The 21,723-nt window shown below is 41.3% G+C and overlaps 1 protein-coding gene across 4 annotated transcripts; it reads right to left on the bottom strand.

The window, feature by feature from the left end:
- Nucleotides 1–293: 293 nt before the first annotated feature.
- Nucleotides 294–17,157, bottom strand: CNEP1R1 (CTD nuclear envelope phosphatase 1 regulatory subunit 1). Of its 4 annotated transcripts, XR_004301804.1 has the most exons (7): nt 17,039–17,157; nt 15,875–15,946; nt 13,039–13,112; nt 9,527–9,666; nt 8,994–9,103; nt 8,813–8,862; nt 2,060–2,086 (listed from the first exon to the last, which is right to left on the bottom strand). XR_004301804.1 is itself a non-coding variant. In XM_032424449.1 (6 exons), the coding sequence occupies exons 1-6, from the start codon at nt 17,061–17,063 to the stop codon at nt 2,045–2,047; spliced, it is 378 nt and encodes a 125-aa protein (XP_032280340.1). In that variant the 5' UTR covers nt 17,064–17,157; the 3' UTR covers nt 294–2,044. The 4 variants fall into 4 exon arrangements, 3 of the variants coding, with proteins under 3 accessions (XP_032280340.1, XP_032280342.1, XP_032280341.1); XM_032424449.1 differs by lacking the exon at nt 9,527–9,666 and having other exon boundaries at nt 294–2,086; nt 8,813–8,867; XM_032424451.1 differs by lacking the exon at nt 9,527–9,666.
- Nucleotides 17,158–21,723: the final 4,566 nt, after the last annotated feature.

Genomic DNA, 21,723 nt, shown 5'->3' with positions numbered 1-21,723 from the left:
CCCTATTTGGTGGGGGGTCTGCTTCTCCCTCTCCCTCTGCTCTCCCCACCCCCGGCTTGTGCTCTCTCTCTCAAAATGAATAAAGCCTTTTTTTTTTTTTTTAAGATTTTTATTTATTTGGCAGAGAGAGACAGACAGCAAGAGAGTGGGAACACAAGCAGGGGGAATGGGAGAGGGAGAAGCAGGCTTCCCACTGAGCAGGGAGCCTGATGCGGGGCTCGATCCCAGGACCCTGGGACCATGACCTGAGCTGAAGGCAGACGCTTAACAACTGAGCCACCCAGGTGCCCTGAATAAATAAAATCTTAAGAAAAAAAGAAGGAAATCCTTGAAAGCATGCAAAGTATATGTACACACACAGGTCTATTTTTCTAGGCGAAAAGATTCAAGGCTTTCATTAAATATTCAAAGTACTTGATTATTCCAAAAAGGATTAAGGATCTATAAAATCCTTCTTCTGCTTTACATTCTTAGAGAAAACAATCAATCCAAATTTGTAAAGCACAATGGAGGAAACCTGCATTTCCTGATTAGGAGCCAAATGTCATTATACAATGATGAGTAAGACATATTAAAGGTAATCACAGCTTAATAAACTGGAGGTCTACAATTGCTACTTGAAACTTGCTCTTATAGGCAGAGTTAAAGTGAGATATCTCATTTGGAACTAGCGTGTATCTGACACGTGGTATGTTTTTAACATGGATCAAGGAAAAAAGCCCGATCACTAATTATATATAAAGTATTTATTTTTATGCACATATTTACCTACAAAATTTACAGAAAATCAAACAGTGCCGAATATATAGAATACCCTCTGATGACTTTGTAGGAGCAGAGGGTCTTATTGCTGCAGTTTCAAGAATAAAATCTTACACAGGTGAAAACCAAGATGAACACAGTTAAGTTAAATGGTAGCCTTGTTAAAAAGTTTTTGTCCTGTGAGTGAATTTTCAGCTTTATGTTAAGTGGAATTTAAAAGACTGCTCGTGAAATAATTTAAACCTTTTCAAAATCTTCTAATAAACAGGTAAAAGGCACCTCCAGTTCTTTAAAATATTTACAGCAATCCCAATAGTTTAAGATTAAGGGCAATTAGAGTACAGGTGGCTAAAATGCATACACAGTATGTCATCAGCGCTCTCGGAACAATGAGAATCGGAGACTCGAGTTGGGGGCGCCGCTCCCACGCCAGCCCCGGGATGGCGCGGCCGATCACACCCGAGCAACACCACTCTAACAGCACGCCCACCACGGCTAAGATGCAATGGTCTAAAACGAGGACTATCAAATTCCCAGACGGTACATAATTTATAACTAAACATGGATATTCAGAAGCTTTTGGAGTGTTCTTAAAATTATTAAAAAAATATAAAGTATATTTAGCATTGAAGGAAAAGAACAAACTGGAAATGGTTACCACGAGAGTGGCTGAAGTTCACTACCTGGTTTAACAAAAATGGTTTCTCAGAACATCTATTGATTTCTCACAACATAATGGAGATGAGTCTTCCTCAGTTCACACTCAATCCGATGTTTTTCTTGCATTATGATTAAAACAGAGCGGTGGAAGAATGAAAGGCACAGCTACGTGAGACAGCCGGGTTCAAAGAGCCGTGGGGACGGCAAGCATGCCCCTACGATACTGTGCAGGAGAACAAAGTCCGCAGGACGCTTCCCTCTTTGACATTGGCATTGATTTGCTATTTACAGTAGTTTGCAAAAATACATTATAAAAACTGGATGAGGTTCTGTTTCTAAGTTTAACTTAGTAACGTACAGACATACTTCATCTGCAAAAGTCACTGCAGGGTCTGAAGTACTAAAGTGACAGTAATACTGTTAACACAGATAATCAAGGTACCAGCACAGGCGAGGCCAGTCACCATCATCGAGACCATCTGGGTAAATATTGCACACTTCTTGTCAGCTGTTGCTATGACCTTCACATATCCGACTGTAAAAGGAATCCTTTATGGCTTTTTGCTGTATCACTTATTTGAAGAAAGGCTGTTTTAGGTCCCATAACAATGAGTGCAGATTGTCACTGAACATGAGGCCTAGGTTTCAAAATGAGTTTTCCTGTCTGTAAAAATAGGGGGGAAAAAAAAGTTTTTTCAATACACAGTTCCATTAAAAACATCACCACCTATCCATAAACCTTGAAGTGCATCTGAAGGGTACCAGAACACCCCTCTATATGAAGTAAAGGTTAAGCAATTAATAGTTATGTTTTCAAAGTTTTGTGTGGAGCTTTCTTCCTAAAATCTTTGTTACTTTTTTTTTAAAGATTTTATTTATGTATTAGAGAGAGGGAGCGAGCAGGGGGAGCGACAGGCAGAGGGAGAAGCAGGCTCCCCGCTGAGCAAGGAGCCTGATGTGGGGCTTGATCCCAGGCCCCTGGGATCATGACCTGAGCCGAAGGCAGATGCTTAACCGACTGAGCCACCCAGGCGCCCCTAAAATCTTCATTACTTTAAAACAATCTATTTGATGAACTCCCTGTCCACTGGCTACCTAAAAATCTGCCAATCAATCCTATGAATAAAATCCCAACATCTATAAATTCATGCTCCTTGTCAAAGGAAGTTTATAAAACATAAATAAATGTATTTGAGCAAAAACATTTTTCCTTTACCAACATTAAATTTTTATTTCCAGGTGAAAATGTAAATCAATGATTGAGCATTAGATACTTATACACTGCTGATATTCAGTGTTAAGTGGATACAACTCTTGTAAGGCCAACTATTTTGTTTTTTCAAAGTAAGCTCTAGGGATGCCTGGGTGGCTCAGTCAGTTAAGCGTCTGCCTTCAGCTCAGGTCATGATCCCAGAACCCTGGGATCGAGCCCCACATCGGGCTCCTTGCATAGCAGGGAGCCTGCTTCTCCCTCTGCCTGTTACTCCCTCTACTTGTGCTCTGACAAATAAAATCTTTTAAAAAAATGAATAAACAAATAAACAAATTAAGCTCTAGGGGCACCTGGGTGGCTCAGTCAGTTAAGTGTCTGCCTTTGGGGGCGGGTGCCTGGGTGGCTCAGTTGTTAGGCGTCTGCCTTCGGCTCAGGTCATGATTCCAGGTCCTGGGATCGAGCCCCGTGTCGGGCTCCCTGCTTGGCGGGAGGCCTGCTTCTCCCTCTCCCACTCCCCCTGCTTGTGTTCCCTCTCTCGCTGTGTCTCTGTCAGATGAATAAATAAAATCTTAAAAAAAAAAAAAAGTTCTGCCTTTGGCTCAGGTCATGATCCCAGGGTCCTGGGATCGAGCCCCACATCGGGCTCCCTGCTCAGCGGGAAGCCTGCTTCCCCTCTCCCACTCCCCCTGCTTGTGTTCCCTCTCTCGCTGTGTCTCTCTCTGTCAAATAAATAAAATCTTAAAAAAAAATTAAAAAAATAAAGATTTTATTTATTTATTTGTCAGAGCGAACACACAAGCAGGGGGAACGGCAGGCAGAGGGAGAAGCAGGCTCCCTGCTGAGCAAGGAGCCCGATGCAGGACTCAATCCCAGGGTCCTGGGATCATGACCTGAGCCAAAGGCAGACGCTTAACCGACTGAGCCACCCAGGCATCCCTCAAGTGTCCAACTCTTGATTTTGGCTCAGGTCATGATCTCAGGGTCACGAGATCAAGCCCCACATCAGGCTCCGTGCAGAGTCTGCTTGAGATTCTCTCTCCCTTTGCCCCTCCCCCTGCTCGTGTGCTAACTAAATGAAAATCTTCACACACACACACACACACACACACACACACACATATACGTGCATCACATAGCCACCACCCAGATCAGGCTACAGAACATCACCCCCACCCAGAAAGTTCCTCCACTCCCCTTTCTGGCCAATGGCAGCCCCACTCCTTACATAGACATAACCTCTTCCCATAAATTTTACCTGTCTCTGGCCTTTAAACAAACGGAATCATAGACTATGTGTTCTTTTGCATCTACTTCTTTCACTCAATGTGTTTCTGAGATTCATCCATGTTACTATGTTCCAGTAGTTTGTACCATTTTATATTGTTATTACAATAAAAAATATAATACAGTATTCCACTGTGTGAATAGACCGGTATTTGTTTTATCCATGGTTTAAATCTATTTTACACTTTTAAATTACATGAGTAAGACATTAATGTAATCTCATTATTAAAAAATCAAATACAGGGGCACCTGGCTGGCTCAGTCAGTGAAGCATGACTCTTGATCCTGGGGTTGTGACTTTAAGCCCCATGTTGGGTATAGGATTACTTAAAAATAAGCAAACAATTTAAAAATTTTTCAAATATAGGTAAGCTAAAATCCTTCCTTCCATCTATCTGAAATTCTAGCCCTCTTACAGAAGCCAGTTTTAGCATGAATTCTTCCAGATTGTGTTCTACGTGTTTACATTCACATATATAAAAAATAAAAATCTGATGTTTCTGAGCTGCCTGACTCAGTCGGTTGAGCATCCAAATCTTAGTTTCAGCTCGGGTCATGATCTTGGGGTCGTGAGATCAAGCCCTGTGTCAAGCTCTGTGCTCAGCGGGGAGTCTGCTTGAGATTCTCCTCTCTCTCTGCCCTTCCTCCCCACTCTCTCCCTAAAATAAATAAATAAATCTTAAAAACAAATCTGGTGTTTCTAATGTGCTAAAATATCTGAAGGTAAAACATACCACTTGGGATTTGTTTCAAAATAATCTGATGGGAGGAAGGTGGGCAGGGGTACACATGAAATTAGAATGGCCAGGAGCTCGTTATTGTTGACACTAACCAATGGGTACACAGTTCAATATACTTTTCATTTTTTTGGTCTGGAAATTTTCATAATTAAAACTTTTTTGGGGTGTCTGGGTGGCTCAGTCATTAGGCGTCTGCCTTCGGCTCAGGTCATGATCCCGGAGTCCTGGGATCGAGCCCCGTATTGGGCTCCCTGCTCGGCGGGAGGCCCGCTTCTCCTTCTCCCACTCCCCCTGCTTGTGTTCCCTCTCTCGCTGAGTCTCTCTCTGTCAAATAAACAAATAAAATCGTAAAAAAAAAAACTTTTTTATGGATAAAGAAAATGTGACACACACACACACACGCTGGAATATTATTTAGCCATAGAAAAAATGAAATCTTGCTATCTGCAACTACATGGATGAAGCTAGAGAACGTAATGCTAAGTGAAATAGAGAAAGACAAATACTGTATAATTTCACTCATATGTGCAATTTAAGAAAAAACAAACAAAAACGAGCAAAGAAAAAAAGACAAATCAAGAAACAGACTCTCAACTGCAGAGAACTGATGGTTACAGGAGGGGAGATGGGTGAGGGGATGGGGGGATGAGGGAAACAGGTGATGGGGACTAAGGGGTGCACTTGTCATGATGAGCACAGGGTGACGTATGGAAGTGCTGAATCACTACATGGTACACCTGAAACTAATATAACATTGTATACTAACTATACTAGAATTAAAAAGAAAATGGTACCAGGGGGAAAAAAAACTTAAAAAAAAAAAAAAGACAGCAAACTGAGTGTATCGTTTGGTAATTTACTTCTTGCACCTAACATGTCTTAGAGATCCTTGCATGCCCGTATTTACAGATTTACCTATGGTTTCCCATAATGTGGCTATACCACAGCCTACTTTAAATACCATTCCCCTTGGGGCGCCTGGGTGGCTCAGTCGTTAAGCGTCTGCCTTCGGCTCAGGTCATGATCCCAGGGTCCTGGGATCGAGCCCCGCATCGGGCTCTCTGCTCGGCGGGAAGCCTGCTTCTCCCTCTCCCACTCCCCTGCTTGTGTTCCTGCTCTCGCTGTCTCTCTCTGTCAAATAAATAAATAATAATAATAAAAAAAAAACCATTCCCCTTGTTGGGAAACATAAAACTGGTTTCCATTTTTTCCCTACTGCAAAGGATGTTACAATGAACGACCTCATACCTGCCTCCCTTGTGTGCATGTGATGGTCCCCACTGAGGGTAGATGGAGAGAAGTAAACGGTTAGGTCATGAGACATGCCAATTTTACATTTTATAAGAATGATGAAAACTGCCCTCCACCATGACTATCCCAGTGTATATTCTCAACAAGCAGTGCATGGGTTCATCTACTTCACCACAGTACTGGACTTTTAATTTCTGCCAATGTGAAGGTAAGTAAGACAAATGAAAACTCAGTTTTAGGGGCGCCTGGGTGGGTCAGTCAGTTAAGCATCTGCCTTGGGCTCAGGTCATGATCTCAGGGTCATGGGATCGAGCCCTGTGACGGGCTCCCTGTTCAGTGGGAAGTCTGCTTCTCCCTCTCCCTCTGATTCCCCCACACCGGACCGCCCACTCATGCTTATTCTCACTCTCTCTCTCTCAAATAAATAAAATCTTAAAAAAAAAAAAAAAAGAAAAGAAAACTCAGGTTTACTGTGCATTTCCACAATTACAAATGAGGCTATTTATATTCCCACTTCTGTGATACGACTTAGCTTTTCCCACATTTCAAAGGTACTATTTCTTTTTTTATTAATTTTTTAAAAAATATTTTATTTATTTGACACAGAGCGAGAGATCACAAGTAGGCAGACAGGCAGACAGAGGGAGAGGGAAAAGCAGACTTCCCGGTGAGCAGGGAGCCCTATGCGGGGCTTGATCCCAGGATGCTGGGATCATGACCTGAGCCGAAGGCAGATGATGCTTAACAAACTGAGCCACCCAGGCATCCCCCCTTTTTCTACTGATTTTTAAACAGGTCTTTAAATATTTTGTATTCTATCCTCTATTAGATATCTTACACTTTCTTCTTCTTTTTAAATTTATATTTTTCAGTAACCTCTACACCCAACATGGGGTTCAAACTCACAACCGTGAGATCAACAGTCCTATGCTCTTCCAAATGAGCCAGCCAGGCGCCCCACAAATACTTTCTTCTAATCACTGCTCATTTTTTGCCTTTTGCTGTACAAAATTTTCAAATGTTGGTACAATTAAAGGTATCCAACCTCTTCCACGATGGCGTTTTGTTTTGGGTCTTAAAAAGAAGTTTTTCTAGCCAAGATCATAAACATATTCATCTCTCTAGGGCACCTGGGTGGCACAGTGGGTTACACATCCCAACTCTTGGTTTTAGCTCAGGTCATGATCTCGAACCCCATGTTGGGCTCCACACTGAGCAGGGACTCTGCTTGGATTTCTCTCTTCCTCTACCCTTCCCCCAACTCATGTATGTGCGTGTTTTATTATTTATTTATTATTCTAATACATAAATCTTAAAAAACCAAGAAACATTCATATGTATTTTCTAATATTTTAATTATGGGATGTCTTTTTAAATATATTTAAGACTTTATGTGGAATCTAGTCTTTTATTTTATTTTTTATTTTTTTATTTTTTTAAAGATTTTATTTATTTATTTGACAGACAGAGAGAGCGAGAGCAGGAACACAAGCAGGGGGAGTGGGAGAGGGAGAAGCAGGCTTCCTGCCGAGAAGGGAGCCCGATGTGGGACTCGATCCCAGGACCCTGGGATCATGACCTGAGCCAAAGGCAGACGCTTAACGACTGAGCCACCCAGGCGCCCGAATCTAGTCTTTTAAATTGATGCAAAGCAGAGAACTAAATTCACCTTTTTCCAAATGAAAAGCCAACTGCCTCAACACTATTAGCCCATTTCTTCCCTTTTGACTTGAAATACTATCCTTATCCGCTAATTTAAAAAAAAAATCAAAGTGTTTAGTCTTTATTCTCTTCATTGATCCAGTGGCCTTCCTGGCTTAGTATCTTTTTTTTTTTTTTGCTCTTTATTCTAATTTTCTACACTGGGTTAAGTATTATTTGATAGTTTTTTAATTTGAAGGTAAAAATACCTTTATAAGTAACATAAGCGAAACAAACCTGTGAGATACTCTTAATATATCAATACAGGATTAACTTTTAAAAACACAGTTGGTTTATATGTGCATAGTCTGTCAATTAATTTGAGATCTAATTTAAAATCCTACATAAATGGCGCCTGGTGGCTCAGTCAGTTAAGTGCCTGCCTTTAGCTCAGGTCATTATCCAGGGTACCTGGGATCAAGTCCCGCATCGGGCTCCCTGCTCAGCGGAGAGTCTGCTTCTCCCTCTGGCCCTCCCCCCCAACTTGTGTTCCCTCTCTCTCAAAAATAAATAAAATCTTTAAAAAAATCCTACATACCGAATACCATGAGATAAATAACAGTTTACAAATTCAACACCCAACAAGCCATTTTTGGCCAGTAAGAACCACTGTATATTGAATTTAAGACGGCTTCAATCATAAGACATATCATGATTTTATGTCATTAAGAAAGATTAAACCGGGGTCACCTGGCTGGCTCAGTGGTAGAGCACATGACTCTTGATCTCAGGGTCATGAGTTCAAGCACCATACTTGGCACAGAGCTTACGTGTTTAAAAAAAAAATATAAATATATATATATATTATACTCTCAACTCTACCAGTTGAACTGTATGATACTACAGATTATTAGATGCATCTCAATTTCTGAGATGTAAATATGGCTCTTAGGATCAATACTATAAGGAACATTTCCCACTATTAAGCCATGCAATTTTTTTTAAAGATTTTATTTGAGAGAGCGAGCACAAGCAGGGTGAAGGGCCGGGGGAGAAGCAGACTCCCTGCTGAGCAGGGAGCCCGATGTGGGGCTGGATCCGGGGACTCCAGGATCATGACCTGAGCAGAAGACAGATGTTTAACTGACTGAGCCACCCAGGTGCCCCATGCAGACAATTTATTAATGTCTGCTTTCTATAAGCCAAAACATGTCAGTCCTTTCATGCACGTCTATAATTTTCTAATGTAAAAGATACTCACATCATCACAAGACATATTGTATTCTGCTAATACAGTTCGACATCGAGCAGCTATACTGAAAAAAATGTGGTCAAAGGAAAATTTATCATATGAAGAATAAGCTTTTAAAACAACACCTAGCTGATCAAGAAGGTGCTTTAATTTCATTCAAAGAATAAAAGTCAATTCTGGGAAAGGATACATTGATGGTGCAACGACCCTCTTGTGTATTCCAGCAAAGAACAAGCCTATTAGAGTGATACAGCTAATGGTGAAAAATGGGTGATTCCATAATGATGTGAAGAAAGACACCTGGAAAAGAAGATTTTGAAATATAAAAACGTTCAAAATCTCAGAACAATACTAATTCTTACCTCCCCACTTACGCATAAATATATGTCATCTGAAATATGAGGATTTGAAGAATTTAAAATAATCCTACTTCTGTTTTGCTGTTCCATAAAAATAAAAATATACGTTCCAAATCTTTAATGTAGCAAGATAATATAGTAATATTCCTTCCATTCATTTCAAAGACTTGAACCATTAAAAATTCATTCTTATAATCAAAAACCATCCTACTGAACACTTCCTGGTAAAAAACAATTTAAAAAGCACAAGATTGGGGGCACCTGACTGGCTCAGTTGGTAGAGCATGTCTCTTGATCTCAGTGTTATGAGTTCGAGCTCCATGTTGGGTGTAAAGATTACATACATACATACATACACACGTACATAAAAGCTGAAGACTGTAAATTCCACAAGAGTAGAGACACTGTCTTGTGCATCTCTGTTCTCCCAATATCTGAAATAGTGCTTGGCAAACATAGGTGCTCAATCAATACTGTTGAATGAGTGAAGATAAGGTCTCTGATCTGAGAGTCAATGAAAACACAAGTCAAAAGTGATCTAGTTACTCTGTTAAAAAGCTTCCTTGTAAGAGTCGGGCAGACTCTGCCATTCATTGCCTGGTCCCAGTCTAACCATCCCCTGCTGTACCCACATACACACTAAGGTATTCCTTCCCTCCTCTCCTACGTGGCCTCGTAAGATTCAGCTCCAGTATCATCCTCCCCTCTCTGTGGACGCAAAAAGTAAGTTTGGTTCTGAAGCTACTGAGATTTCTTTATTTTTAAAAAATATTTTATTTATTTGAGAGAGAGAGAGAGTACAGCAGGGGGAGCAGCAGGGAGAGGGAGAAGCAGGCTCCGCTGAGCAGAGAGCCCGGCGTGGGGCTCGATCCTAGGACCCTGGGCTCACCTAGGCAGACGCCTAACCGATAGCCACCCAGGCGCCCCGAAGCTACTGAGATTTAAATGGCCAAAGGACACTCAAGCAGGGAAAGATGATTAGTACCTACCTATAAGGAAGGACAGTTTAGGGGCACTTGATCCTGGGGTTGTGAGTTTGAGCCCCACATGGGGTGTAGAGATCACTTAGATAAAACTTTAAAAAGGGGGGGCGCCTGGGTAGCTCAGTTGGCTGAGCATCCAGCTCTTAGTTTCGGCTCAGGTCATATTCTCAGGGTTGTGAGATCGAGCCTCATGTCGCACTCAGCTGGGAATCTGCTTGAGATTCTCTCTCTCCTTCCGCCCCACCCCCCGCTTGCAGGCTCACTTTCTCTCTCTCAAATAAAGAAATAAATCTTTAAAAAAATGAGCGTTTAAGAGAAACAAAGAGCTAATTTCAGATCTGGGCATAATCAGATGATAGCAGGAAACAAGACAATGTGAGTATGTAGAGACAAGAGTCCAGGATCCAAGACTGGAACAAGAGTGGGCACTGAAGCCAACTAGTGGGGAAAGATGTGGGACTGTATAAAGATGTGGGATGTTCGGGCCCCACACTGGGTGCAGAGATTACTTTAAACTGTAGTTTAAAGAAGGAAAGATGTGTTTAGAGTCTGGAAAAAGAAATCAAATGGACTAGGAACTAAATGGGAGAAACAGAATTAATCCAAAGGCATCTATACTCCACTCTTATACCAAGAGATGCATACATATTTCAAGACAGAGAACTAAATTTGCAAAAAGCACCAGGTAGCTGGCCTAGCATGCTGCTGTTAAATAAGTTTGTCAAATGAAGAAACGAGAGGCTGAAAACATCAGGAGAGAAGAAGCTCCCAGAAGGATGAAATCCTGAAAAAAGGTTAATATTCCAGAGGAATGTCTTCTTAAAACCTTCAAGGACAGTTTAATTCCCACAGGCCAGCTAGATTTCATGCGGCCTGCACAATGTAACCACATATAATGTCTTATGCGTTAATTTTAATTAGACCAGTCAACATTGGCCTTCTTTCCTCCATGGCAATAATCAACTGCATCTAAATACCGTTCAGGCATTCATGTACTTTCCAGCTTGCTCTATTCCTTCTCTCCTTGGGTTCTTCCAGATAGTCATGCACTGGCTTTTGAGTCTGCAACTTCTGCTACAGACAATTGCTGTTTAAAACCCCTATCAGCTTTGAGGTTATTAAATACTGAAATAAAGAGTTAACCCTTAGGCTAATAGTTATATTCTCACCTAATTTAGAAAATTACATTAACTACAGAGTTTTGGGCCTATTTCAAATTACATTTAATTCTGTGTTTTATTAAGATCTCAACTAGCTAAAATCAGCTTATATTTTTCCCAATTAGAAGTCAGATTCATTTCCCAAGATAGACTTTTTCAATCTTCTTGCCAGCCTCCTCACTCTTCCCCTGAAGATGAGCACCAAGCACAGCCTTAAGACCTGACTTTTATAAATGAACACACAAGAGAGTTTCCTATCTGCCATAAAAACCCCTCTGTTAACGTAAAATTCCATCACCAACGTCCCTTACCTCCTATTCTTTTATATCTCCACCCCAATGGATAAAGTCAGGGAGACTACATGCTAAATAAATCCTGGCTGCCTGAATTGCCGTTTGGACTGCTGACAAAAGCTTTGCTATTAGGTTTTTCTTCTGTATAACCTAACAGATTATAAACAAAGCCACTGGAAGTAGTCTACCTAATTAATAGTTTAAAAAGGGATATGGGTTTGAGATTTGAGAAAATTACAACATCATTACCTAAATAAAGCTGCACTGAGGCAAAAAAACTTCACTGAAAAATTGGGAGACTACTGCTTCTCTAATAAAAAAAACCTTAGTTTGAAATTAAGGCACAAGTTAGTAGAAAGCAGCAGAATTTTGAGAAACATGCTATCAGATGTGATCAAAGGATGCTTCGAGAAATAACATTATGAAATCTTTTATTGCATCTGGTATAGGGATGTTCTTGTACAGTGCCCAATGGGAGCTCTCTCAGTGTTTCCTATATTAAATTTCAGGCAGGAAATTTTTTTTAAAGATAAATGCGGAGAACAAAATCTTTGCTAGCTTATGGAACTCATACATGTGTTCTTTTCACAGAGAGGGAAAACAATGGAACTAGCTGTGACTTTATTGATTAGGTAACACAGACTAATTTATAACTCAGTTCTGGCAAGTGTGGTGGCCCACATGGCCTTGTCTGTGACCCGGTTTCCTTCCTGTTTTTGACCCTCTAGTCTAACCTTTTCTTTGCCCCCTGATCTTGACGTTTTATTACACTAAAATTTTGCTGTTTTATCATATTTCCTGCAAAATCACTTCAAATGCTTTGTGGGATGACGAAAGTACTACCAAGATAAGTCATAGAAGAAAATGTTATTTTGGGTGCCTGGGTGGCTCAGCGGGTTAAGCGACTGCCTTCGGCTCAGGTCATGATCACAGAGTCCTGGAATCGAGTCCCACGTCGGGAATCCCTGCTCAGCGGGGAGTCTGCTCCCTCTGACCCTACCCCCTCTTGGGTCCTCTCTCTCTCTCTCTCTCTCTCAAATAAATAAATAAAATCTAAGAAAAAAAAAGAAAGAAAATGGTATTTTATAATTTTTAAAAGCTGGCACAGAAGATATTAAATGAACAACGGAGATGACAATTTTTACACTGAAATATGTACAAACTGTGAATATGAAATGTAAAAAGACATATAAGAAGTTCAGAAATGAATGAGAAGTAGTGTAAGGGGGGTATTTCTTAGGCCTTTTCCCTGTAAAAGATACTTAATCTACAACAGACAATCAAAATTTTTCTTAAGCAAATTAATGTAAGGCATATATTTAATATAATGATCAATATCACTACTAGTAATAATAGGTAGCATTTAATACTTTACAATGAACAAAGCACTGCTACATTATCTCATTTAATCCAGTAAAGATTTTAAATAAAAACTTCTACCTTTTGTGTCTCGGGATCTATTAACCAGTTCCAGGCACCAGTAGCTGTACAGACAGACACCACTATAAGAAGCACTGATGAAAGATAAACACGAAATTAGTAAGGAATTAACTGTTAATAAATTTATACTAATACCACCAGTTCCCAATCAATGACAGCCAAAGGATGCAGCACTTTATTAAACAGAAAATGCATTTGACTGAGGAATTAGGAAACCTGCTGTACGACCTTGAGGAATTCTCTTAAATACTATGAACCTTAGTAATTGAGGATGATATTGTCCCCATTATTACTTTAGTGAGAACTTACGAAGATAAATGAAATTAAGAGCAGCAGGTACTTTCGATGTGCTTTGTGCTGATTTTGCAGATCTTATAAATTCAAATTAAAAAACAAAAAAACACCTCTCATTTTCTACCATAAACAAACCAAACAATGACTCTTTTATGAATGCACTGAGAAATCCTGATTAGAGGATTTTGCCTCACAGACAACTGCCTGCTGTTGAATTAAACAACGGCTGGTGTCAAGAACGTGGAACACACCAATCAGTACCAAGTTTTCTTCAGAGACTTAAAGGAAGATCAGGGTAGGAATTACTGACAGTAGAACTCAGAGAATTTTTCTCCCCATTAAGCTAGAATTATTTTAGGAATTCTAAATAGATCCTAAACAAAACTTAAGAATGAATGACACAGAGCGCCTGGCTGGCTTCGTTGGTGGAGCATGTGACTCTTGCTCTCAGGGCTGTAGGTTCAAGCCCCACATTGGATGTAGAGATTACTTTAAAACCTTAGGGACACTGGGGCATCTGGATGGCTCAGTCGTTGCGCGTCTGCCTTCGGCTCAGATCGTGATCCCAGGGTCCTGGGATCGAGCCCCTTGGCGGGCTCCCTGCTCGGCGGGAAGCCTGCTTCTCCCTCTCCCACTCCCCTGCCTGTGTTCCTGCTCTCCGTCTCTCTCTCTGTCAAATAAATAAATAAAATCTTAAAAAAAAAAAAAGAATTTAAAAAATAAAATAAAATCTTAGGGACGCCTGGGTGGCTAGGTCGGTTAAGCGGCTGCCTTCGGCTCAGGTCATGATCCCAGGGTTCTGGGATCGAGTCCCACATCAGGCTCTTTGTTCAATGGGGAGCCTGCTTCTCCCTCTGCCTGCAGCTCCCCCTGCTTGTGCTCTCTCGCTCTGACAAATAAATAAAATCTTTAAAAAAATGTTTTAAAAAAATAAACTCTTAAAGAAAAAAAAAATAAATTAAAAAAGGAATAAATAGTACTACTAGAAAATAATAAAGGGGCACCAAGACCTAGTTAATATTCTGGATATCAAGGTACTGTCCTTCAGTTAGGACACATACAGTTTTAAAATATAAAGATCAAGATTCACAGAGCAATAGAAACGTAAAACTCTATCTAAAATTCCTTGTGATATACTTTTAGAATAGGCAAATCACAGGAAAACAATCGCATTTTAGTTATTTAAGTATAGAATCAAAATTTCAAAATTACGTTCTCAGCTCAGAATAGACTAAACTCAATTCCTTATAATGCTATATTTCCAATAAGAAATAGTCATACTACGTGGATTTTTCTTTTGGAAAATGAAGCAAAAGCAAAATCAAACCCACTGGCAGGGACCTCATACACAAACTTTTGATTGGTACATTAACCAAACTGATGTCATTTATATGTAAGCACTGAGACCATGAATCACAGAAAAAGTAAAGTACATTCACTATAAGATACCACAACATCATACACATTTTAAAAGATTTTCAAGTAGCAGTGAAATAAGTTTTTAGGGGTAATTCCTCCCTTAAACCAAAGAACCTGAAAATATCATTACTTGTAAATTCTGACCAACCAGAACTCTCGCAGCATACAAATAAAACTTCGCAGACAGATCTAATAAAAATATCATGAAAAATCTTGACACAGAAAAAGACTCCTAACTTCAATAGGGCTCTCTGGTCCCACAAACTGAATTACACTTTGAAATAAAACACGTTTTCAACATGTGCTGTTGTACTTCCCTCTTGGCAGGAATTAAATTTTAGTAATACACATCCAAGAAACTAAGACTGGTCCCAGCATAAGTTAGCAAAGCATTTTGTTTGCTGAGGTCATCACCTGTGCATTTATTTGCATTTCCTAAGTATTTCCACAAGGCAATAACCAGCATTCTTTCAAATCATACTTTGTAGTACTCATGACATTTTGAACAGTTATAATGCGAATTTATTAGGATAGGCTGCAAAGCAACACAATCATGCTCTGCTAAAATCGACCAAGGGTAATTTCATAACTTTTGCAAGTATATGTTAAATATGATTTTCCTCAACAGAACTTTATTTCGATAGTTTGTAGGCAAATTGTAAAACTGCTAAAGAACCTCCTGAAATTATGATGTGTGTCGTTTATCAATATTGTAGTATTTAATAAAAAGAAGTGCATGTATTTTAATGGAAAAACGAAAATCAACCACATGAAATACTGTTCTTTTAGCATGACCAGTTCCTTTTCTTTAGGATTTCTTTGGTTGGGGTGCCTGGCTGGCTCGGTCGGTAGAGCCTGCAACTCTTGATCTCAGGGTTGTGAGTTCGGGCCCCACACTGGGTGCAGAGATTACTTAAAAATAAAGTCTTGGAAAAGTTTTTTTTCTTTAGGATGTGCTGTTTACAAAGTTAAATTTAAAAATTGTCAAAACAAAAGGAAATCTTACGGTTCAGTAAAGTGTTTGTTAGTAAAAGATTTTACACAAAAGCAAATCATTGCCAGGCAGGGATAAAAGTACCAATTATCAGTTTATTTTCCCTTAAAGAAACATTCAAGAACTTACTTCTCCAACGTCCAGTGGCAGGTTGCAAACAATGAATATATTCTGTAAGTCTCCTCTCAAAAGCCTTGAGATCTAGGTAAAAAGATTTCAATTTTCCAATTAGCCACTCTTACTAGTTTGCAGCCATTAAGATGAAATTTTAGATACTCTAACTGCTTCAGGTCTTACACACCAACTTACATGTATCACTGCACTGTTTACTTCCTTTACTATGACAGCTTTAAGCACTTGACAAAAACATTAGGTTTCTTTAATTCCAATTTCACATATAAGGAAACTGGCTGGTTCACTTTTAGAAGCTTCGTAAAATGGTATGTGGAAAATCAGCAGCAGCCTCAGCCGGCGCCAAAAGCTAGAATTTTGGGGGTTGCAAATAAAAGGATCAAAATCAGGTCGAGTTTTAATTCTGTTGGAACCAAGAACTTTCTATTAGAACAACGTATTCCCTAACATCAAAGTCTTCGAGGGCTGTTTGACCGCAATGACCCAATTCCGATTTCTAGCCCTTATGTTTAATTAATGGCTACGCTTTCCGTCTGGTCTTACTGGATTTCTGATTCGGCTAACGGGTGGGTGTGGACACTCCCCTTTCCTCCCACAGAACGGGTTACAGGTGATCTTCGGGGCACTACCGGAGCTCAAGCTCGGAGGCCTTCTAAAAGGGGCGTCCGAGGTGCTCCTGAGTGAGCAAGGTGGGCTATCATTCCACAGTGCGTCTTCTAAACTTTAAAAGGAGATCAAGAGGCCCTCCCTTACTGTGGCAGTTAACCAGAAACCACAACAGGAATGAGGATACAACTCCCGGGGTTATCGAAATAAAGTGAATTAGCATACACAAACCGCAAAATGCTTGCCAATGAATTAAAGACAAAGTAGCCCAGGCGAGGGGCTCCCGGTCGGAGCTGGGGGATGGGAGAGCTGACGCAACGTCCCCCAGCGCCCGCGGAGGCCGCGCGCGCCGGAACCAGAGTCCGGCCGCCTCCGGGCGCCCCTCGGCCCGGCCCCCGCGGCCCCCGCGGCCCCCGAGGTCCCGGCCCCTTCAGTCCATCCTTCGCGGCCTCCTCTCCCCGGGGCGGGGTCTCCGCGACTCCAGCCCCTCCAGAGCCTCGCCGGCTTCCGGGAGGAGCCCGGGACTGCCCGGGCGACCCAGGAGACCCACTCTACCTTCCGCCTGCTCCAGCGAGTTCATGTCGGGCGGCAGCTCCGGTCACCGCCGCGGTCCCGTCCGCATCGCAGCCCCGCGGCCCCCGCCCGGCCCGCAACGCCAACTCCCACCTCTAACGGCTTCCCTCCGCCCCTCCCCGTCGCACCGCCCCTTGCCTACACCCGCTACGTTCATTGGGCATCTCTGCCGGACCCCACAACTAAGACGGTCTTCTATTGGTTAGCTACTGCACCGGCCTCAGGGCCTAGCGTTGGACGGTCTGCCGGAGGGACCAAGAACTGCCGGCGGCCGGGCTGGTGTAACGCTGGCGCCGCCTCCTGCCCCGGGGAGGAACTGCAGCCTCTCCGAGCCAGCTCACTCAGAAGTATATCCTTCGTTTCCTGTCTGGTTCTTTCATTCCTCAAATATTTGAGCGCCCTTTATCTTCCGGGCAGTGTTCTGATCGCTGACGAGGAGTACAGAAAGGAAGGAGCTAGCTCGCCCCTCTAGGACTCAACGGAGTACAGAACTAATTAGAGCCCAAATCATTGATTTAGGTTAGATTATCTCTTTCTTTGATAACCAAACTCCTTAACCCATTTCTCCCTTGGTTACTTTTTTCTCACGTTACCCAATTTTCCCCAAGTTACCAACTTTCATAAATCTTAAAGAAGGCAAACAAAGGGCGCCTGGGTGGCTCAGTTGGTCAGGCGACTGCCTTCGGCTCAGGTCATGATCCTGGAGTCTCAGGATCGAGTCCCGCATCAGGCTCCCTGCTTAGCAGGGAGTCTGCTTCTCCCTCTGACCCTGCCCCCTCCTATGCTCTCTCTCTCTATCTCATTCTCTCTCTCAAAAAAATAAATAAAATCTTAAAAAAAAAAAAAAATGAGTGCTTACTCCCGAGTGGTTTGGGCAATTAAATGAGACAATAAGTATAAAGCTTGGCATGTGCCTAGCACCCGGGAGGAGAGCCACTATTTAAAAAAAAAAAAAAGGCAAACAAAGTATGAGCCCCAGTACCTAGAACTTAAAAAAAAATCTGTAAGGCACTGACTACATTTATATTTAGTCAAAATGCTTCTTGTTTATTTCCTTGTGGTCATTCATTCATTCAAGAACTATTTATTGCACGATGTTCTAGGCACTGTATTTTATCAGGATACAGTTATGAGCAAGATAGAGGAGATTCCTGTCCTATTATAGCAGGCGATAAACATACAAATAAGTAATGCAACTCTTGATCTTGGGGTCCTGAGTTTGAGTGTGGCGTTAGGTCATAGGCGTACGGTTTACTTAAAAAAAAAAAAAAAGCAAATAAGTAATTGCTTTCAGATAAAGATAGTTGTATGAAGGAACTAACAGGGTAATGCCATACAGTGAGCTAAAGGAGGGGTAAATAAATAAATTTAAGCCCTAAGTCAAACTATCAATTTTCACTTCTTGCTCAATGCTCCATTTCTCCATCTCCAAGTCTTGTTCATCACCTCTCCCTTTGGCACCCAGCACTGAGAATGGTTATTGAGTATCTGTTATAGGCTCTCCTGGGCAAGATCCTGGGGAGATGAGGAGTGAGGCAGACTGATGAATAGGACAAGTACAACGTATTGTGATAAATGGGAGCTTTGCTAACTTGCCTTCAAAAGAGACCTGTTGGGGCACCTGGCTGGCTCAGTAGGTGGAGCATGTGACTCTTGATCTTGGGTTGTGAGTTTGAGCCCCCACATTGAGTGTAGAGATAACTTAAATAAATAATCTTAAAAAAAAAAAAAAAGCCAAAGGGACCTGCTAACTGCAGGTCTTCTGTTTGCCTGATGGGGTATGCAAGTTTCTAGCAAGAGCCTGGGACAACAGAAGGAAGACCAAGGACTATCTCATGGGTGCTCCCTCTCCTCTTTCATTTTCAACTGTGCTCAAATAAATACTGAATGTGTCTTTGAAAGGGTATACATTCTTAGCTTGTCACCAGCATCTACGTGCATGGATTATGGGGGTTAAGAGGCAGTAAGGGAGGAGAGGAAGAAAATGGGCCTCATGGTCAGGTTAAGAAATTTGGAACCCAAGGTATTGGGGAGACCAAAGGATAATAGATTTGTAAAAACATTGTATCAATGAGATTTGGCAAGAAGATAGTCAACCAGTACTTAAGTAATACATGTTCAGGCACTGGGACATAAACTGGGAATGCAAAGATATCTACAACTAACTCTTGCCCTCTGTTAAGAGTAGAGTTCCGTGTAAAAACAAGATAAAACACCAGCTCCTGAAAACATCAGGGATGAGATGAAGATCCACTTTGAAGAGGGAGGTCCAGGACAATAGCTAAAGTTTGTTATATTTTCCTAGGGGGTCTGGCATGACACCTTTTATAGTTCAGGAGTGTTATAGCTCCTTTAAACCCTATACCACAGCTCTGAGTCCAAGAGTGTCTATCAAACCCGTTTCAGAGATGAGTTTATAGATGAGCAGATAAATCGATCAACTCCAGCCCTGTAGCTGGAGTTATTATTGACCTTTCTCTCTCTCTCCTTCTGCAAGGTACATCAGATCACTTAGCAAACCTGTTGGCTCTGCCCTCAACTTATATTTAAACTAAAAACACTACTTCTACTAACTACATCCACTCTGGTCCAGACCATCATATAACCTGGGTTTACTTCAATGATCTCAGCTGTTCCCCTGCTTCTACCCTCATCCCAAGCAGTGGTTTGTGAAATACTGAAACATCACATTATTCTTGTGTTCGGAACCTTCCCATGGCTCCTGAAAGTAACTGCAGTAATAATCTTCATAACTTTTCCATGCCTATACCTTCTAAAATGATTCTGACAAGTTATATGCCTCTTCATACACTTTTATTTTTTAAGGTTTTATTTATTTTTAAAGTAGGCTCTACACCCAATGCGGGGCTCAGAATCACAACCCTGAGACCAAGAGTTGCAAGCTCTACCTACTGAGCCAGCCAGGCACCCCATCCTCATACTTTTTTTTTTTTTTTTAGGATTTTATTTATTTATTTGAGAGAGAGCACAAGCAGGGAGAGGGACAGAGGGAGAGGGAGAAGCAGGCTCCTCTGCTGAGCAGAGAGCCCAACGTGGGGCTCAATCCAGGACCCTGAGATTATGACTCAAGCTGAAGGCAGACGCTTAACCGACTGAACCATCCAGGAGCCCCCTCATACATTTTTATTTATTTTTAAAAATTGGGGCACCTGGGTGGCTCAGTCAGTTGGGCATCTGCCTTTGGCTCAGGACATGATCCCAGGGTCCTGGGATCGAGTCCCACATCGGGCTCCCTACTCAGCGGGGAGCCTGCTTCTCCCTCTGCCTGCCGCTCCCCCTGCTTGTGCTCTCTTTCTCTTGGTCAAATAAATAAATAAAATCTTAAAAAAAAAAAAAAAAAGGTTCTCTTTCTCACCGTCTCCCTCTGCCCCTCCCTCCCCAACCTCCTGTGATTGCACTTTCTCTCTCTCTAAAAAAAAAAAAAAAGATTTATTCTCTCAGAAATTTCTAGTATACAATACAGTATTATTATTGTTATTATTTTTTTAAGTAATAACCCAGCGTAGGGCTCGAACTCAGACCCTGAAATTAAGAGTCCCACGCTCCACTAACTGAGTCAGTCAGGAGCCCCCAATACAGTATTATTACTTATAATTGCCATGCTGTACATCAGATCCCCAGGACTCATTCATCTTATAACTGGACATTTGTACCCTATCCTCAACCCTGCTCCATTCCACCTCCAGCCCCTGCTACTATTTAAACAAATAACTGTCACTGAGGATGTGGAGAAATTGGAACCCTTGTTGGTGGGAATAGAAAATGGTGCAGTTGCTGTGGAAAACAGTATGACAATTCCTCAAAAAATGATCCACATTTGAGGCACCTAGGTGGCTCTTGATTTTGGCTCAGGTCATGACCGCAGGGTTGTGGGACTGAGCCCCATGTCGGGCTCTGCATTCAGTAGGGAGTCTGCTTGTCTCTCTCCTTCTGCTCCTCCCTTGCTCTCTCTCTCTCAAACAAATAAATAACATCTAAAAAAAAAAAATGATTCACAATAGCCAAAAGGTAGAAACAACCCAGGTGTCCATTGACAAATGAAAGAGTGAGCAAAATGTCATGTGTATATATACTTGGAATATTATTCAGCCTTGTGCTCGCTTCGGCAGCACATATACTAAAAAAATTGGAATATTATTCAGCCTTAAAAAGGAAGGAAATTCTGACTTGTGCTATAAGATGGATGAACCTTGATGACCTTACACTAACTGAAATAAGCCAGTCACAAAAAGACAAATACTGTATGTTTCCACATAAACGAGGTACCTAGAGTAGTCCAGTTTATAGAGGCAGAAAGTATCTGGAGATGGATAGAGTTGGTCATTGCACAACAGTGTGAATGTTCTTAATGCCACTGAACTGTATACTTTCAAATGGTTAAGATGAGAATTTTATGTGTATTTTACCAAGATTTCAAAAATAAAAAGGGGTGCCTGGCTGGCTCAGTCGGAAGAGCATGTGACTTGATCTCGGAGTCATGAATTTGAGCACCATGTCAGGTGCAGAGATTACTTAAATAAATAAAACTCAAAAAAATTTTTTAAAAGTATAATAACTGATGTGGGAAACCAAGGCAGAAGAAAAACTATTAAATTTCCTTATCACTCACAGCCCACTGACAAGTCCCTACAACAGGCAGAATGACA

Source organism: Phoca vitulina, unplaced genomic scaffold (assembly GCF_004348235.1).
Source record: "Phoca vitulina isolate PV1807 unplaced genomic scaffold, GSC_HSeal_1.0 scaffold30, whole genome shotgun sequence".
Taxonomy (NCBI): Eukaryota; Metazoa; Chordata; class Mammalia; order Carnivora; family Phocidae; genus Phoca; species Phoca vitulina.
This window is presented reverse-complemented; position numbering and strand designations above follow the sequence as displayed.